The sequence below is a fragment of the Falco cherrug genome, chromosome 4 (assembly GCF_023634085.1).
Source record: "Falco cherrug isolate bFalChe1 chromosome 4, bFalChe1.pri, whole genome shotgun sequence".
Lineage (NCBI taxonomy): Eukaryota > Metazoa > Chordata > Aves > Falconiformes > Falconidae > Falco > Falco cherrug.
Genome location: NC_073700.1, coordinates 81,653,564 through 81,668,790, shown reverse-complemented (window position 1 = coordinate 81,668,790; position 15,227 = coordinate 81,653,564). Strand labels below are relative to the sequence as shown.

At 34.5% G+C, this 15,227-nt stretch overlaps 1 protein-coding gene across 2 annotated transcripts in view; it reads left to right on the top strand.

Annotated features, from left to right (window-relative positions):
* The window catches only part of DGKB (diacylglycerol kinase beta), a 363,946-nt gene that overhangs the window by 215,840 nt on the left and 132,879 nt on the right, over window positions 1-15,227 (top strand). For both annotated transcript variants that reach the window (XM_055710145.1, XM_055710144.1), the window contains one exon: window positions 3,937-4,001. In XM_055710145.1, the coding sequence (XP_055566120.1) occupies window positions 3,937-4,001 (65 nt within the window). The remainder of the gene's footprint in view (window positions 1-3,936; window positions 4,002-15,227) is intronic.

The following is a 15,227-nucleotide window of genomic DNA, read 5'->3' as shown; positions in this document are numbered from 1 at the left end:
ACCTTGCAACAGGCCTGACAGCATTGTGTCTCCTCAGATTATTGTTAATAATAAAGCTCTTGCAAATTTTAGGCATATTTGTGTGTACTTGTGTTACTTTTAAAAGCAGAAAATATTTAGATTCAGATAATACTGCTGGAAAACTATTTCAGACTAGGACACATAAATTTATTAATAAAAAATTAATAAATAATGCCCACAGGTTATATTAATTATAGACCAGCATCTGACTGGCAAATGACCTTTCTAAAAAACCTGTTCATCACAAAGCACATGAGTTTGCTTCACTGACTCCTTGGGTTTCTCTTTTACATCAATTTTATTATAAAATACGAAAATAATTTCTCATATTTTACTGGCCATGCAAAATACCAGGTACCGGGAAAGGTCAGCATATTAAGGTGACAATATGCAAACAGTATTTGACTTACTGTGTATGTGTATATTGCTCTGTTTCTCAGTATAGTTAATCAGGTGATTTTAATATAGTTTGTGACACAAATAATAAATTAATTGTCTACTGGTCTAACAATGATTTTATCCTCTGATAAGGTTGGGCTAGATGCCTCATTATGAAATAGCTGAATGAAGTCTGCTAAAATGAATCAAATATCAAACGTAGCCAAAACAGCTCACAGTGAAGGACCCTCTGCTCTCCTCATCCAGAAATACAAAATTTTTAATGGTTGTTCCTCAGGATTCAGGGATGGCATCTGGTAATTCCTACAGCTCTCAGAAGACAGAACATGCATTCCTCCCCATTCTCAAGTTCCCATTACTTTCATTTTTTCCCATTGTTTTTAATTTATTTATACTAGTCTATATGCTACTATCTTAACAAATAAAAGATTGTAGACTTTTGGAAAACAGAAAACTCAGTGTAGTTTTTTCTTTTTTAATCTTTTCTTCCTCCCACCCCGCCATAGAACAAAGGTTTATTTTGCTAACATGCAACCCACATGGGCTGGTTTAAGATTTTCCTATACCATGGAGTTATGGCTGGGAAGTGGTCCTTCTGCTAGGGAATCTAAAGACTCTGTTCATTGGAATGAATTAAGGGTTTAAAAAGCAGTTGGGCAGTATAAACTGAAGAGAGCTGTAGTGCCTCCCCAACTTCTGAGCGTATCTGTGTGTAGTTACTACTCTAGTTTACAGTCTCCATTAATAAAAAATAGCCTTTTAACAATTTTTTATTATTTTTTAATGAAATATTCTGACATCTGCCTGTCTTGTATTCTGCCTGTCAAAATGAGCTTTGTGTATTACTTTTTTTACCTCTCATCTCATTAAGTTAGTTGATCCATTTTGGAATCAGAAAATGTTCAGGCAGGGGAAAATTTTGATCAAGTCAACCTTGCATGGAAACAACTGCCTGTTTGCCATCTGCAGTGGGCATTGATCCCTAGCTTGTTTGTGCCTTACATTTGTTATGCATGAGTAAGCACATTAGCCTTTTCATTTCATTCATTAGACAGTTAGTCCTTGATTAGTGTTTCCTAGTTTCTGTCAAATATGCTGCTACTCTTCTATTCATTTTGTCTTGGGTCTCTCTTTTGCTTCAGTGTGTAGAAAATTAAAGGTTAACTACAACAGTAGTCCTTTTATTTCTTTTTCATATAGAACTTGCTAACAAATATACTTTTCTAATGTTGGCACATCTAATGTGGGATAAAGTATGAATGATGGGTCTTTCTAAAGTTAACAGAGTTATTACTTTAGTTCAGCTGGCAGGCTTTCTTTAGAAGTGTGATGTCTCAGGGTTTACTGTCAGCTTTATTTCATCTGTCTCTGAGAACTGTGGGATCTCCTGGATACTTGTGGATATTTGCCTTATAAAATTACACATAAAAATAAATGTAAAATAATGATGAGTGCAGTTTGGGAATATAGAGCTAAAAGTTTCACGTGACAGTTTGGATGACAGGACAGAACAATAAGGCATTTCATGACCAACACCAGCCCATTCACTAGGGATTTTTGCTGTGTTTTCCTCAAGGAACAGCCAAACGTTAATTGACAATTCTATTCTTAAAGATAATAGAAAAATAAATAAGTAATGGTAGTGTGCATAAAGCAACTAACTATGTTCATCTTTAGAAACTTTGTAACAGGGTCATGAATACAAGTATTTTGATGGAGTCAATACATTTAGTGATAACACTTACATATTTCATTTGATCAGGGATCACAAGTTTTGCCTAAAAATACTATGCTATGCGATATCCTTATGTAGGGTGAGTGTGTGTAAAGTATTATGACTTATGTACTGCTTTTTTATTCATAATCTTAATTTATTTAAATATCAATCTATCTGAACAATTTTATCTTTGCTGTGATATTAAAGTTTATATATTTTTTTTAATACCCTTGAGTTAATAAACCAAACCTTGAAGATTGGACCAGTCTGTTTTCCAGAGCGCGCCTTGCTTAGGACTCTAGTAAATAAAAAAACGATGTTAGACAGTGTTGCAGCCGTGTTTGTTAGTGGGTACCTATATAGCTGCACTAAATGCTTGCTTGCTTATTTAAGATTTATATTACCATTGATTTTTTAAAAATAATGATTTTGAACAAAATATTATGGTCATGTTTAGAATCAGCAATAATATAAAATTTCAATAAAGTATTCAATTTGGGTCCCCCCCCCCCAATTGTTAATTATCATTGTTTGAAAATCCCTGAAAATGTTGCTAGATACAGACTGCATATTGAATGTAATACTTCTCTCAGATTCTTTGGGTTTATATTTCCATAATCTTTTAAGCTGGTAAATGACATTTTTTGATATAAAAAATTAGTTGATTACAGTAATAGTTTTTTTTGTTGGTTTTGTCAAACTCTATTTACATGGAAACTCAAATTAATTTAAATTTCTTACTAGCTGAACTAACTCTTGTATTTATATTCTTATATATGCAGTATTTTAAAGCATAATTATAAAAACACAATCCAAATGAATTTTTCCGTGTTTCATATCTCCTGCAAGATGGAAGAGTTGGTAGATTGCGTACTCTCACACCTCATTTAATACATACATTAAAGGATGGAAAAAACTTTTTACGTTCTTAATTCCCAGTTTGTAAATTTTTAATGATTAGTATGTGAAATAAATATTACATGATCTGGAATGAGGAATACATTATTTTCATACCTGCAAAGGAGGTATAAATATGCTGTGAAAAGTGATTCTAGCACATTGGTTCCAAATATTTTCAGCAACATGCACCACCACAATGGTTTGATTTGTTTTAAAATGTTATACACATGTAAGTATTTCATACAGCTATTTCATTTCACATACACATTATTTAAATGTATAAACATAATTTACTACAATATTAAATGTTTTTATAAAATATATTTAATTAACAAGTGTCTTTAAAATGTAAATCCATTTTGTCTCCCATGTCATTTCACACCCTGACGTATAGCAAATGGGGCTTCTCATGGCATTTACTCCCATTTTCTACCAAATGTTACAGAAAGCTATTGAATTGCTGTATGCAAGTATCAAGCTGTATGCCTATCATGTAAATGCAGAATCTATCAGTCACTTTTACTAAAGTGACTGAACTAAAGATTTCATAGACTTTATTTAGCATTCCTACAAGAACTGCATGAGCTGTCTTACTGCAAACCTTCACCATATCTGGATGATACTTGCTGTATAGAAGTTGAAGACACTTTCAGTGAACATAACTGCAATGTCTGGTTTGCAGAAAAGAATAATAAGCAAATGTAATAAGTGATTAAGTTCAGATATATCCCATTCTTGGGTCAGTGTATCTGTAAACTTTCTAAGTGGTAGGAGTATTGCTCTAATTAAAAATGACAGTTCACAAAGCACCTTACAAACAATATGCCTTGTTTACAGTTTGGTTCTCTGTTTTGCAGTTTTCCTGACATAATAGATTGTGGTTTTCTTTTTCCTGTTAGGATGCTTCAATTGCTCACAGATTCCATATCATGAGAGAAAAACATCCAGAGAAGTTCAACAGTAGGTAAGAATCTAAAAATATTTTCATAATAAAAGGTTCTTTCCATGTTGTTAAGGTATGTTCCATGAGGGGTTAAATTTTGCACATCCTTTAAAATATTGATTCTTATAAAAGAGAGGAAATTGATGCTTTTTATATTACGTATATACTCCCAGACTGCTTGTAGTGTAACTATTTTATATCTGGTATTTCAACTGAAATGAATAGCATTATAAATAAACTGTTCTCACATGTGAAATGTTTGACTTGTAAAACTACCATGGAGAAGATGATGCATTGTGGTATCTGAGGATCCCTGAATTGACACTTTGCCATTAGGCACTGAAGAACGCTTATTAGACAGCTGCAGATGGTGATCCTTATGTTTCATTCCCACATGCACACTGGTACATTGACAGGGGGCTTTTCCATATATACTCTTAGTAAGGGCAAGTGAATGCCATTTTACACATAAATGCTTTTATCATTAAACAACTTTGGATATGTAAAAAAGTCAGGAATGAGACTTTGCATCTGTTCCTTGTGTTGGTTTTTGAAATGTTATCTCAGAGCTTTTCTGGAGATTAAAAATGTATTACAACATGTGCTGTCAATTCACCTTCTTTCAATATCTGGTTTGTTAAGTAGATAATATTCATAACGCAGTGCTTATGTATGTCTCTTCTTATTTGGGTAACTTAGAACATAAGTTGTGATGGGTAAAAGCAACATTTCAGAAACTTTAATGAGCATTGAAAAGTATGTGGGGAGAGGAAAGTAAGATATGAAGTTATTTGGAATAAACAGAGAATATTGAGAAACAATTATTAACATAAGTGTTTTCTGATTGTCAGTCTACCCACAGACTTTTTTTTTTTTTTTTAGTTTTCCATGGGGGTGACCTAGAAACTCTTGTGTAGATGCAAATCTTCATAGACTTTAGGATGATAAAATATGCTGTTTGTGCTGTCGTCTTAGAGCTGTACAGAATGATGTTTAAATATTTTCTAACTTCTTACTGTTTTCATGTTGAAAGTATGAATTTTACGTTTAACAGTCAGATGGGGACTTTTTTCTTAAATACTCAATCTGTTTAACATCTATGCAATGACATACTATAAACCTGAGTGTATGTCTCTTTTAAAGTTCCACAGTAGACATTGATTTTCTATGACCTCCTCCTCCTACCTCTGGTGCTTCTTATTCTGAAAGAATTATGCTATGAAAAGATCTGAACTCAAGCCTGATCTGCACATCCCAATGTATTATACTCATTCAGCAGGACTAGAGATATTGGACATTTAGCAAATGCAGATATTCTAGGCCCTGAAGATGAAGCTAGTTTATCAGTGGTCTTTCGGCATTTTTTCAGCAGTTGGCAATTATAATTTATAAAAAGCTCAGCTAATAACATGAGTTTCAGATCAGATTTCATGTCACAATAAATCATATGTCATTAATAACATCTGCTAGCAGACTCACCTTGAAATTCATCTATATTTTAAGGAACCTGATGTTTCTAACATTATCTTAAGGAAATTAATTACAAAAATATATAGTTCCAGTCCCTATGTGCTTTGGTACTGTGATATTGAAAGAACTTGAAAAAAGCAATGATTCTCTGGGACTTGAAAGACTATTCAGAAAGATTATGGATTTCTAAAAAAGAACATAAAGACTTGACCAAAATAGTGTAATAGAGGCTGATGTTTTAAAATGTTTCTTCTTTTGTGTGGTGAGAAAAAACATCAGATTTCTATTTTTTTAAATAGGATTTTCCAGATGATGTTAGTTTACAAATAGTTTGTTCTACTAACAGTTGTTTGCATGTGGCAACACTCCGTAATATGTTGCAGCAACATTTTCATGCAGTGTGTGAAAATAAAAACCTTTTTCAGATGTCTGCTAAACCACAAGACTTAATTCACCAGACTCTGGAGTTTTCTGTGCAATCTAAATGATTTAGGATCAGCAAGTCCAACTCAAGTCAGATTCATAGTGGGCTCCATAGCTGATGGCACTTACTCATTTGAAAATCCTACATTGTCACATGCAAATATCTGTCGTGATTTAAAAAGCTAATTCTTTCACTGTTTTATGTTAATTTTCTCTTGCCTGGTTTTCCTAGGTTTGGAGCTCCCACAGCTATCATTCAGTTTTGTAAAGCCGGTCCTCACACTGAGGTTCTACTTTGAAAATGAACATGTAGAAAGTTTCCTCACTAAAGAGAAACTTTAAGTTTATACTGTGTGCAGAGGTCTTTTGAAATCCAAGGGTGTTGTATCTGCTTCAGTGAGTTAGGTTAAGTTGGGCGTTGGAGAAACTTTTGCATTATATCCTGGTAATGATCATGAAATTCATAAGGGCATTTCTTGACACTCATCCCAAGTTCCACATGTAGGTAGAGCATACCAATAGGGAAGCTCCTGATGTGTACTCCTGTGTGAAAACAGAATCTTTCTGTAGTTGTTTACCTTCTCAAAATGAAGATTAGAGCAAATCACAAGGCTTAGAAAGATGCTTTAATGACTACTAGCTGATATTGTGGAGTGCTTTGGAAGTAGGTGACTAATTATTACGAACTCTGACACATTTTGAAACTGAGCAGTGTTTATGGATTTTGGACACAAAGACTTTAGTATTACTGACTTACTCAGAAAGAAAGAAATCAACATGTGGATTTCTAAACTGCCTAGAGATGCACAGACATTTAGGTCTTTGGAATATCTAAGTTTAAATATGTGTAAATACTCATGAATTAAAAATCTACCTTATCTGTTGTTTCTTAAATCTTCAAATGACTTAGCAGCTACCTTATGACATTTCTTTTCAATGAAGCACCTGTTTGTTTCACTTTCTTATTAAATTGTAGTCAAGTCCCTTTATCAAAAGGGTCTTCTCTGTTCAGAAGCTTAAATTTCACTGAAAAACACTTAATATATTTCTTAATCACTTCAAAATGTTATACTTGTAAGCTTCAGTATGGAATGGCTCCATATTGTTTCCCAAATAAGGCTCAGCGTAAATGTCTAACAGTGATGTTAAAATATTCATTACTTGTTCCTAAAAATGGATCTGCAAGAGAAGAATTTGTCTTCTGGTGATGATCAAATAGAAAAGAATGGAAGTGAGAACACAGTAGCATCCTCACCTCTGTCAAAAGAATGAATCCTAGTATGCCATTTTAAATAATCGTATCTTATGATCATTAGCTGATGTTATCAAAAACCAGTGCTGACATTGCATTAAGATTTAAATGTGATCATAAAACCCAGAATCTCAGCTGTCACATTACCCACTGCACAGGTCTGAAGTGCTGAGAACCCCGTGCTTGAGAAAGCCAAGTTCACTTCCCAGCATCTCCAGTTTAAGAGTAGGGTCAGATTTTCTGCTTTCAGTGTAGAAGGGCTGAGTTAACCCCAGGAGGGAGAAAACTTGCAAAAAACAGCATTTCAAGTAACAGTATCATTAAACTAGGACATACTGTTGAAATAACGATTCAGTTAGGCCAAAATGCCCTGCAGGGAGATCTGTGTAAACATCATAGACTCGATGCTGGGAATAACAGATGTATGAGTTATGTGACTGGAATATATACAGGGAAACAAAGAATACATTCAACAAAAAATAATTCACATTGATATTAACTATTCTAAAATAATATTCAGTTAACTTAGGCATGCTAATTTGACTCTCTGGCACCCTGTAGCATAAAAGATATTTCTTTGTCTCAGTAAACTAAAGTAGGATTAAGTATATCATCCTTGAGATTTTCCAATATCAATCTATTTTCATCTTTTATGAGGAAGAAATCCTAAAGCAGAAAAAGTTCTTATTCCTAATAACCCAATTTGTATCATGTTCCTGACCATGTACTTTTGAGATTCCCTCTCAGCTTGCTTAATTATGCTTTTATTTTGTGCCAATATCTATGTACTTAATCTCTAAGGGAAATTTTAAGTAATATAAAGAACCAATTTACTTTGTGCAAGTGATCTCAATGAGAATAAGTGTTCTTTGAATGAATATGAATGAAGGAAGTTATGCTTTTGTTTTGACCTACATGTTATGTGACACTGGTTTAATCTGGAAAGGCCACAGAAAGAAAAGATGGGAGAAATGGCAGGTAAATGGATCTTTAACAAGATCTTCCATGTGCTCCGACATAAGTACTGCATTGTACAATGTAGTTATCATAGTATCATATCTTGACTGACCTTAAAAACAAAAAAATACCACACAAAAAACCCCAAATAACACCCAAACCTCTCATGCAAACACTGTTATTGTATCCAAAAGCTTTATTGTAAAAGACCTCTAATCCAGCCTGGCAGCAAAGAAACCAGGACAGAGTTATTCCACTGAATATTGGAGATTCCCTGAATTACTTGCTGTTGAAAGGAAGTAGTATTGAAAGTAAGTAGTGTTTCTAGTTTGCTGACTGAGATTGAAAAAGATCAGTATAAACTCTTTCCTTTTTTTTTGTGTAAGGCAACCCCAGTTGCAAAATCATTTGTCATGGGGTGAATAAAATATTTCTTCTCAGATGTGCTTAGCCTTTGTTTTAATGTTGGCTTATTTTATCTTTGTATTGAAAAGTCAAAATGTTTCATTTTGAATAGAACAAAACTATTTTGATATTTTCACTATTCTTCCAGTTTTTCAGTCTGATGGAGTCTTTTGGGCTGAATCACAACTGCATTATTTGCAGTGAATATACTAATCATCAACGCAAAATTCCTAATGAATTGCAGACATTTCAGTCACTTTCCTCCAACCTCTCCTCCCTTCCTTGGTTGTGACTGAGCTGAGAATGCTTAAAAAGGTGGCACTGGCCCCACAGAGAGACCAGATTGCAGACATCTGTTACCTGTCCCATTGAACCCACAGGTTTCTTTTTATAAAAGGATAAGACTCCAGGGAACAATACCTCTGAACTCAAGCAGTGTTACTGCAACTGCAGTCATCAGATGAAGCAATGTGAGTTGAACAAATTTATGGTAAAGCATGAAATATTTTCACATGAGCAAGAGATGGCTTTCAGAACAACCTTCTCTGCCTAGCTCTTAGTTATAATATCCATAGACGGAAAGAAAAAAAAAATCAGCATGTTCTTTTGTCAGACTTCAAACATGTAGTAGCTCATCTTTAGAAAACATGCCTGAAGTGTATAACGTGTGCTTGATTTTACTGAGCTGGGACAAAAGAAGGTAGTTGGAGTATATTGCTGATTCAGCCTACCTATGTCTGCTGTCTACAGAGCAAAATGACTGCGATCTGCATCTGCAGTATGTGAACCTCTCTCTGATACAAGATTTCATGTTTTTATCATTTCTCTTGAAAGTGCTAATGGGCTAAGGCTTGAGAGACTTCTTGCTCCCTGTAACATTACTCTGTAGTGGTTGGCTGGGAGGCAGGTGTGATTGGGGAACCTTGGATTCAGACCCATGAGCACTAGAGGCAGTGTGCTGTATAAAATATATTTTAAGTAGGCATCCTTAAGTCTTGAGCATCCCCTGTGATTTCAAAGCACATTTCTGAAAGCAGCATGCTGTATCAGACCCTAAGCAGAGCAAAGAATTTATGTTTGTATTCTTAGGGTCCTCAGCTGTCAAATTTACCACGGCAGGACTAAAATGGGGTCAGGTTTTCTGCTGTTGTAATGGTAAGGGCTATCTGTTTATTGGGCATTGGAGGGGATTGTTGTGAACACCTGCCCTTCTCTACCTTTAAGAGCAAATAACTGAAGTATGTACTATTAATATTGACAAGATATGGGAATGTGGTTTTTTTTTTCCTTTAAGGGAAGTTATCTGTTTTAAACATATGTAATGACACCCAGTTGTTAAAGAAACAGTTGCTTTAGAAATTGTCAAGTAAGATATAGAGCTGTGTTAAAGGGTGAAAATCATTGCACTGTCTAGGAGAAAGTACTGTTTAACATGGCGCACATATAGAGTCATATAGAGGGATCAGTCCATCGTGCATTGTACAGGTAACAAACTGTTGATTCACAACTATCCATATGCTATAGGCAAAGGTCACTAAAATCTAATTTTCTTCCACTGATGTCAAGCTGATAAAGGAATTTATTGTGGGTGATGTTTCATTATTCAGAGTAGGTCATTGAATCTTTTCTATGGATTAAAGTGCCTATGGGATGTTTTACACATTCTTTAATTAATTAAAACTACTGCCTTTTATTACAAAAGGCTAACAACTCTATAGGGATTAAATCTTGGTCTTTTCCACTGTTTAGTCACACCATTTGAAATAATAATTAACAACACAATGATAGAAAAAGGTTTCTGACTACTTTCATTTATAGCAAATTCACGTGTGAAGGGGGTCAGTAACAGATATGAGAAACACTGTAACAAAACTACTAAACTATAGCTTGCTATTTACTGGTTGCTCATAAAGTATGATCAGGTATTTCTATACAAATAAGTAAGGTTATTTTATCCAATTTTCATGAGCACACACTAAATAAAATGCATTATAATACGTTTTTTTAATCCAATATTGCTTGCTTTTTTTGGAGGGGGAGATATAATCAGGACTAGGGATTACTAACAATGTAAACTCACCGCTGATTTTCAAACTTCATTTTGGATCAATTAATCTTCAAATCCCTGAAGTAAATAGCAAATCTTTACAAAAATTTCCTGTGTATATATCTGTTTACAACAGATGCTGGGCTCTATAAACAGTTAAGCAGCAGCCATTTCTAATATATATTGCAAAACCAACAAAACTCTCTTTCAAAATCCAGTCAAGGTTGCTAAGTGGCCACAGCGCACTTACATATAATATTATTGACAATATCCAAGCCATTAAAAGCAGTGAAATGAATTGTTAAGAAATAAATTTTACACTTCCTATTTAATAAGCACAAACACATCATTCTTCAGTACAAAGAAATTAAAATTTAATCACAACATGAAAACCTTTAGTATGAACTGTGGGTGCTTTATGGGGCTTTTTTTTAATCCTTTAATTCCAGTAATTAAGCCCCTATTTTTAGAACATGTTGTTATCCAGGCATATACTACAGTACCCAGAGATAATGAAGAGAGCCCAAGTACTCCTTTAGTACAGAAGAGACTGTCATGTGCTTTTACTTGTCTTGTGCTTTAAGTCACAAGAAACAGGATCCTAGATTTGCTTCAGATCCAGAATCTTACAATATACCCCAGGCTTCCAACTCTGCAGTCTGAAATTGCAAATTAGTTTGTGTCATATTAGAGAGACTTTGGTACTTAAAAAAAAAAAAAAAAAGTTAAAAATTTAGCAAATCCTCCTAACCCTTTGTTATTACTATTGTTCCAAATTAATTTTGAACAGTGTTTGGTTGAAAGTAATCTTTTCAACCAACATGCCAGCCCCTGATTAAATAACCTATAGTTCTTATCTTTGCTAATTATATAACTGAAGTGATTTTAAGTACTTAATGCGTCTAATAAAGAGCTTGTGTCACCACCTCCATCACTTCAGATAACATTTTCCATTTTCTCTTTATTCTGTTTGAATGTAGTTTGCCTGGCTCATGGTCTATGTGTTTTCATGTAAATAATCAGACTGCCTTCTGATCTGATTTCAGGTCGGTTATTTTTATTGCAATGGGTTACATGGCCCTTTCTAAGAAATGTGCAAAGCTAGAAGTATTTCCAAACATAGTATATAGTAAAGGATAATTTGTGGATCATACAAAATAAGATCAAACCAGTGGTTATCCCTCAAGTAAAGTTTTTATTGACTTCTGATATATATCTTCATTTTATTAACATAGGATATATTCTTCTAAAGAAAATATTTTGAAAATACTGGGGTTTTTAATAACAGAGCAATTAATGTGATGCATTTCTACAAAAACTGAATGATAAATGCAGTTGTACAATTGTACCTATTATTAGGTTGTTGCTAACATTGCCTTCAGATTTTGGGTTTTAGTCTTGCCAATAACTACTGTTTCTTGTTATTTCACCTGCTAAGAATGTAAGAATATAATCAAAATTGAGAACTACTTATCTTAGTATTGAACCTCTTTAGCATTGATATACCAAAATTCTATTTTCTATTTTTATTTTTACACTTGTTTTTCTTTTTATATATTTTTATATTTTGTATTATATACTTATACCCAAACTATGGATTTTTTCAATGTCTTTGTGCATGCATGTGTGTGTGTGAAATCGCTACACATTTTCACATAGATTAGTAGGCAAAAGTACAAAACTAAAAACATCACCAGAGAAATATACTGGCTGACCTGGTGTTTTAAAGGGAATGGCTGTTGCTTGTTCTGATACGTGACACTACTACTGTCGAAGTCAAGTTTAGCTAAAAGTAGTTTAAAGTGATATTGGCTGTCTTTCCCTCACAACACTTCAGTCTGCCTAACAGAAGAGCTGATGGGTTTTGGGAATACTGTTCTGCTCATTTCTGTCTTTTGATACTAAATCATGTAATTTCTTATGTTTTTGCCATTCCTAAGACAGGCTTACATGCGTTAGAATATTTCCATGTACTAGCATGGCACTGAAAGAATACCTCTCTGTTTTTTCTTGTAACTACATTGCTGAATGATTGGCGACTATTGATCTGCATCTGCTTCTGAAATAGAAGATTAACGGATGTTCATTTGCTCCTTCACGAGTGCTCAGGGTGTAGTATCCTGCTTTCAACTTTTTCCTTTGTCAGACAGAGAAATTGTGGGAATTCAAAAACTGTTGCTAACCTGCCCCAAGAAAAATTGTCTGTGTTTATTTAACACTCTACTCTGCACTTCAGGAAATACATACTGTGTGTTTGTTACCTGTCTCTGTTGACTGCTTTCTAATGTTCAGCTCTGGTTTGAGTAAAAGGGCTCAGATCAACAAGGTACCTGGTGGATTGTTGGCTAAAGGATCAGAACACACCCCCCTTCCAGCTCAAAAAGCCTAGGAGGACTCTCTGGGGAAATTATCAAGGATACAAGACCGGCAAAAAACCATGTGGGGTACAATGTAATTTTAGTATTGTTTCTCAAAGTTTAAATGAATAGTTATTAAAAAAGTCTGAAAAATTTACCGATCTGTGGTTGTGAGGATGGGCTGGATGCTTGTGTTATGTTTGTACGTCATGGCATAAAATGGATCACAATAGAAAAAAACCAGAAAACATTGTACATAAAAACTGCTACCTAGTAATTACTTGGAATTTATTAAGCTTAGAAAGTTTTCAAATTATATCCCGTTTCAATCCCTAGAAGTGCACTTAGATATGCAACAGTTAATATTGTTCCTTAGGTTAAGAATTTAATGCAGTATTTTAACATCATATTGAACTTACATTAAATTGTTTTCCTGAAGTGCCTAAAATTCAGGACCAGGGTATCATTTGAATCCACACGACATAGGTAGAGGTGGTAAAAGCTGCCTAGGATTTTGATTTAGTAGTCAGAGGAAGAGGCCATCTGTTAGATTTGCTTTTTTTTGTTGGGTTTTTTTTTTCCAAATTAGACTTAGGGACAGCAGCAAGTAATATGGTTTCCTGGTTCTTGAGAACCTTTCAGTTATGCTGGTTTTAATAGAAATTTGTACATATGAGGGACAGCAAGGTCTGTTAACCTTTCTTGCAGCATGCTATTTCTGAGCCAATTATGAAGATGTCTAAAGGCATCGAATGTTCTTTGGAACACTAACTTGTGATTTGGGAGTATAATGGCCAACTGAAGAACTTTCTCTGTGGTTAGAATATTTGTGCTCACAATATATTAAAAACAAGGGCAGCATTGATTTTTTTTTTATGAGCTAAAATACTTCTTGATTTTTTTTTCTTTTAGTTATGATGATATATTAATAGCTACAGTAACAGCAGAAGTAGCAGAAGATTCTTAAGTGATTTGGGTTGTGACAGTAAAGTCTTGAAGGCTGTGTTAAGTTGCCAATCTAGTTCTTCATCAAGATTTTGTTGATATTCAAAGAAGGAAAAAAAGTGTGTTAATCAAAGAAATATGTTCTTCTTGCTGGTATGAGGCAGCTGACAACTCACTCTGAATGAAATCTTCAATATGTTTATCTGATGTGATTTCATAGAGAATTGCAATGTAAATGTTCTCTGAAAGTGATTTAGGAACATAAATTCAATTGTCAAATTGTTGTGGACTTTAAAAAATTAAACCTGAGTGGATTGACCTAAGCAGGTCTTGTTGTTCCAAAAAACCTTGCAGTAGTAAAGAAGCACAGCAGCCATGGGACCAGTTTCATACTGGCTTTGTGATTCAGGCCCCCCTTCTGACAAGGAGCAATCAGGCACACTCTCTTACTTGGAAAGTGTTTTAATCATTTCACAGCAAAATAGCAGCTGTACTACAATGCAAATGCAATGCTGTAGTTCATAACTATGGCAGAAACACAGAAAACTGGTAGGCAGGTGGAAATTTGACTCTGTCACCAGATTGCCAGGGTGTTAAGCCTGTGATGAAACATTTTTGTATTTTTGAAAGGCTGGTGAACGATTACGCTTTTAATTGTGTTTCTTAAATTATGAACAATATTTATCCACTACTTTATTCACATGAGCAAAGTAAATATCATGGAAACTGGACACACCCACTACAAAGATGATGGTTTATGTGTAGTATACTAGTATCAGCATACCAGAATGAGAGATTCTCAACTGGTTTTTTCAACCTAGAAGAAGAAAGCACAGACACTAATCTAAAGTGTTTGAAATCTGGTGTATTTCATAAGTGCACATGGTAGTCTTCCTTCTGTCTACCAAAACTCCTTTGACATCAACTACAATGCCCAAAGACACTAAAATTGTTGGATAGGGCTATACAGGCATGATGCAGAACAGTCCATGTTGGAAAGACATATTAGTCAGACACGGCAAACACTGCCAAAGAGAAAGAACTACTTAAGAGTTACAGAAAGGAGATGCCTGTCAGGACTACTCTGAACCTTCTCTGACTGCCAGTTTCTCAAAATTATTCACGGACAGTCACCACTGACCTGCATAATGAACTGCCGGTCTACTTCTAAGCTGGATGGCACTGCAAGGTCTGTGTGGAACACAAAACCACATGTTCTTCTGAGGTTTAGACCAGATTTAGACTACCACAAGCACAAGGTGCTGTCTTGCTTGTACTTCCAGAGCCATCACAGTTAGCATTAGCTCTGTGATCCTGGAAGCATGCTCCATTACAAAGTGGCAATGCAGCTGAAGTATGGGATAAAATGTGTGCAGTGTTGAGTACACTGG